Here is a 3087-nt window from a genome sequence, read left to right as displayed (position 1 = left end):
GTGTAAGAGAATGGTCGAGTTTCATTCTTCTACATATAGCTGTCAAGACATGTCTCCAAAGGCAAAGGAAACAAAAGTGAAAATGAACTTTTGGGACTTCATCAAGATCAAAAGCTTCTGCACAGCAAAGGAAACAGTCAACAAAACAAAGAGGCAACCCATGGAATGGGAGAAGATATTTGCAAATGACAGTACAGACAAAAGGTTGATATCCAGGATCTATAAAGAACTCCTCAAACTCAACACACACAAAACAGATAATCATATCAAAAAATGGGCAGAAGATATGAACAGACGCTTCTCCAATGAAGACATACAAATGGCTATCAGACACATGAAAAAATGTTCATCATCACTAGCCATCAGGGAGATTCAAATTAAAACCACATTGAGATACCACCTTACACCAGTTAGAATGGCCAAAATTATTAAGACAGGAAGCAACGTGTGTTGGAGAGGATGTGGAGAAAGGGGAACCCTCTTCCACTGTTGGTGGGAATGCAAGTTGGTGCAGCCACTTTGGAGAACAGTGTGGAGATTCCTCAAGAAATTAAAAATAGAGCTTCCCTATGACCCTGTTTGTTTTTAAAGACATAACGTTTATAAACGTGTGTCTCTGTTTTCAAGTGGATAGGTGAGAAGGAGATCCTGCCCCCGGCCCCTTGCATCTCACCTGCGCTGGCTTGAGCACTAAGGTATTGCCTGCCGCCAAGCATGCCGCGCTCTTCCACGCCAGCATCATCAGCGGGTAATTCCAGGGTATGATAATGGCACAGACGCTGCAGGGGTAGAAAGACTGCATCCTTAGTTGTCTCCAACCAACACAACTCACACCGGTCACCCAGGGCACTCTCCTTGTCTTACCCAAGTGGCTCCTTCTTGGTGAAGGTCAGATTGCGGTTTGGACGGGCCTGGTTGATTGGAATGGTAGAACCCTAAAAAAGTAAAAAAAAAAAAAGGGGGGGGTGATTTCTATTTTACTAATTCAAATGAGTAAATCTAATCTCAAGGAATCCATTTTCTCCCCACCTGTCTTAACTTTTCGTAGCTGGTATGAAAAAGGCAGTGTTTAGTTTATAAGAAATACATCCACCCCAAGAAAAGGAACTGCTATTTCTTTCTGGAGGGAAGTAAGACACAGGAGAATAAACATCCTTATATCTATCTATCTATCTATCTCTAAATACTAAACATAGTTCTTTTTCTTAAGATTTTATTTATTTGTTTGAGAGAGAGAGAGAGCATGAGGTTGGGGGGAAGGGGCAGAGGGAGAGGGAAAAGCAGACTCCCCGCTAAGCAGGAAGCCAGCCATGGGACTTGATGCCAGGATCCCAAGATCATGATCTGCAGAACGCAGACACCCAGCTGACCGAGCCACCCAGGTACTCCAATATACCAAACGTAACTCTCATTTAATTACCTCCATTCCTAATTTCTTGACATGACAGAGAATGTTAACTGCCTGCCCAGTATCCATTCTTCCCTCTGTCCTTAGTAACAGAAACCCTATATTAATAATGGTAAGAGCCATGTGCCCAGATAAAATTCTGTTTTCCAGTTTCCAGGGCAGACAGGGACAGCCAATGGAAGATATAAGCACAAGGCATCGGAAAGGGAACACTCTTTACAGTAGGCTGACTTACTCTGACCCGTGCTCTTTTACCATAAACCCCCACACTCTCTTGGGCCTTCCTTCTGCTCAGAACATCCCTGAAATGGCTGGTAAGTGCAGCGCTTATCAGGAGACCATGACACAGCCTTGAGGGCGCCAGTCACCAGTGCTAAGGATGGTCTGGCAGGAAGAGAGGGAAACTATGTGTCATATACCAGCGTTGACTACTTGCCTTGTGCTCCTTGAAAATTAGGTAAAAACAAAGTCCTGCTTGAGTTTCTGTTACATGCAGCCAAGACTTAATCCCAGCTAATTCACAACAGTAGTCTTTAAATGAAGCCATTCATTTGTTCGGCCACAGGAAAGAGTATAGCTGTTAATAATTACACGCGTCCGGGGGAGGAGTCAAGATGGCGGAGAAGTAGCAGGCTGAGACTACTTCAGGTAGCGGGAGATCAGCTAGATAGCTTATCTAAAGATTGCAAACACCTACAAATCCAATGGGAGATCGAAGAGAAGAAGAACAGCGACTCTAGAAACAGAAAATCAACCACTTTCTGAAAGGTAGGACGGGCGGAGAAGTGAATCCAAAGCGACGGGAAGATAGACCGCGGGGGGAGGGGCCGGCTCCCGGCAAGCGACGGAGCAACGGAGCACAAAATCGGGACTTTTAAAAGTCTGTTCCGCTGAGGGACATCGCTCCAGAGGCTTAACCGGGGTGAAGCCCACGCAGGGTCAGCGTGGCCTCAGGTCCCGCAGGGTCACAGAAGGATCAGGGGTGTCTGAGTGTCGCAGAGCTTACAGGTATTAGAACAGGGAAGCCGGCTACAGAGACAGAGCCGAGGAGTAAGCTCTAAGCTCGGGGTTACCTTGAACCGGTTGCAGGCTCGGTCAGCTCGGAGCGCGGCCGGAGGCAGGGTGACGGGAGTAAATCGGCGCTGTTCTCTGAGGGCGCACTGAGGAGTGGGGCCCCGGGCTCTCGGCTCCTCCGGGCCGGAGACCGGGAGGCCGCCATCTTCATTCCCGCCCTCCGGAACTCTACGGAAAGCGCTCAGGGAACAAAAGCTCCCGAAAGCAAACCCGAGCGGATTACTCAGCCCGGCCCGGCTAAGGGCGGTGCAACTCCGCCTGGGGCAAAGGCACTTGAGAATCACTACAACAGGCCCCTCCCCCAGAAGATCAACAAGAAGCCCAGCCAGGACCAAGTTCACCTACCAAGGAGTACAGTTTCAATACCAAGGAGAGCAGCGTAATTCCAAAGGAGGAGAAAGCAAAGCACGGAACTCATGGCTTTCTCCCCATGATTCTTTAGCCTTGCAGTTAATTTAATTTTTTTTTTTCGATTTATTTTTCTTCTTCTGCTAAACTTTTTTAACTTTTACCCTTTTCTTTTTTAACGTTTTTTAACTAGTTTATCTAATATATATATATTTTTTTCCTTTTTATATTTTTTTCTTTATTGGTTTTCTTTTTTT

The 3087-nt window shown here is 46.4% G+C and overlaps 1 protein-coding gene across 1 annotated transcript in view; it reads right to left on the bottom strand.

Moving 5' to 3' along the window:
- LOC111142084 (aldehyde dehydrogenase 1 family member L2) overlaps positions 1–3087 on the bottom strand; it is a 65878-nt gene that overhangs the window by 21720 nt on the left and 41071 nt on the right. Inside the window, exons 14-15 of the mRNA XM_022495035.1 lie at positions 865–935; positions 674–779 (exon numbers count right to left, since the gene is read on the bottom strand). Coding sequence (XP_022350743.1) covers positions 674–779; positions 865–935 — 177 coding nt within the window. The remainder of the gene's footprint in view (positions 1–673; positions 780–864; positions 936–3087) is intronic.

This window comes from Enhydra lutris, unplaced genomic scaffold, assembly GCF_002288905.1.
Source record: "Enhydra lutris kenyoni isolate GAN:26980312 unplaced genomic scaffold, ASM228890v2 scaffoldscaffold7, whole genome shotgun sequence".
NCBI classification, from domain to species: domain Eukaryota; kingdom Metazoa; phylum Chordata; class Mammalia; order Carnivora; family Mustelidae; genus Enhydra; species Enhydra lutris.
Note: the sequence above shows the minus strand (reverse complement) of the source record. Positions and strands in the feature narration are given on the sequence as shown.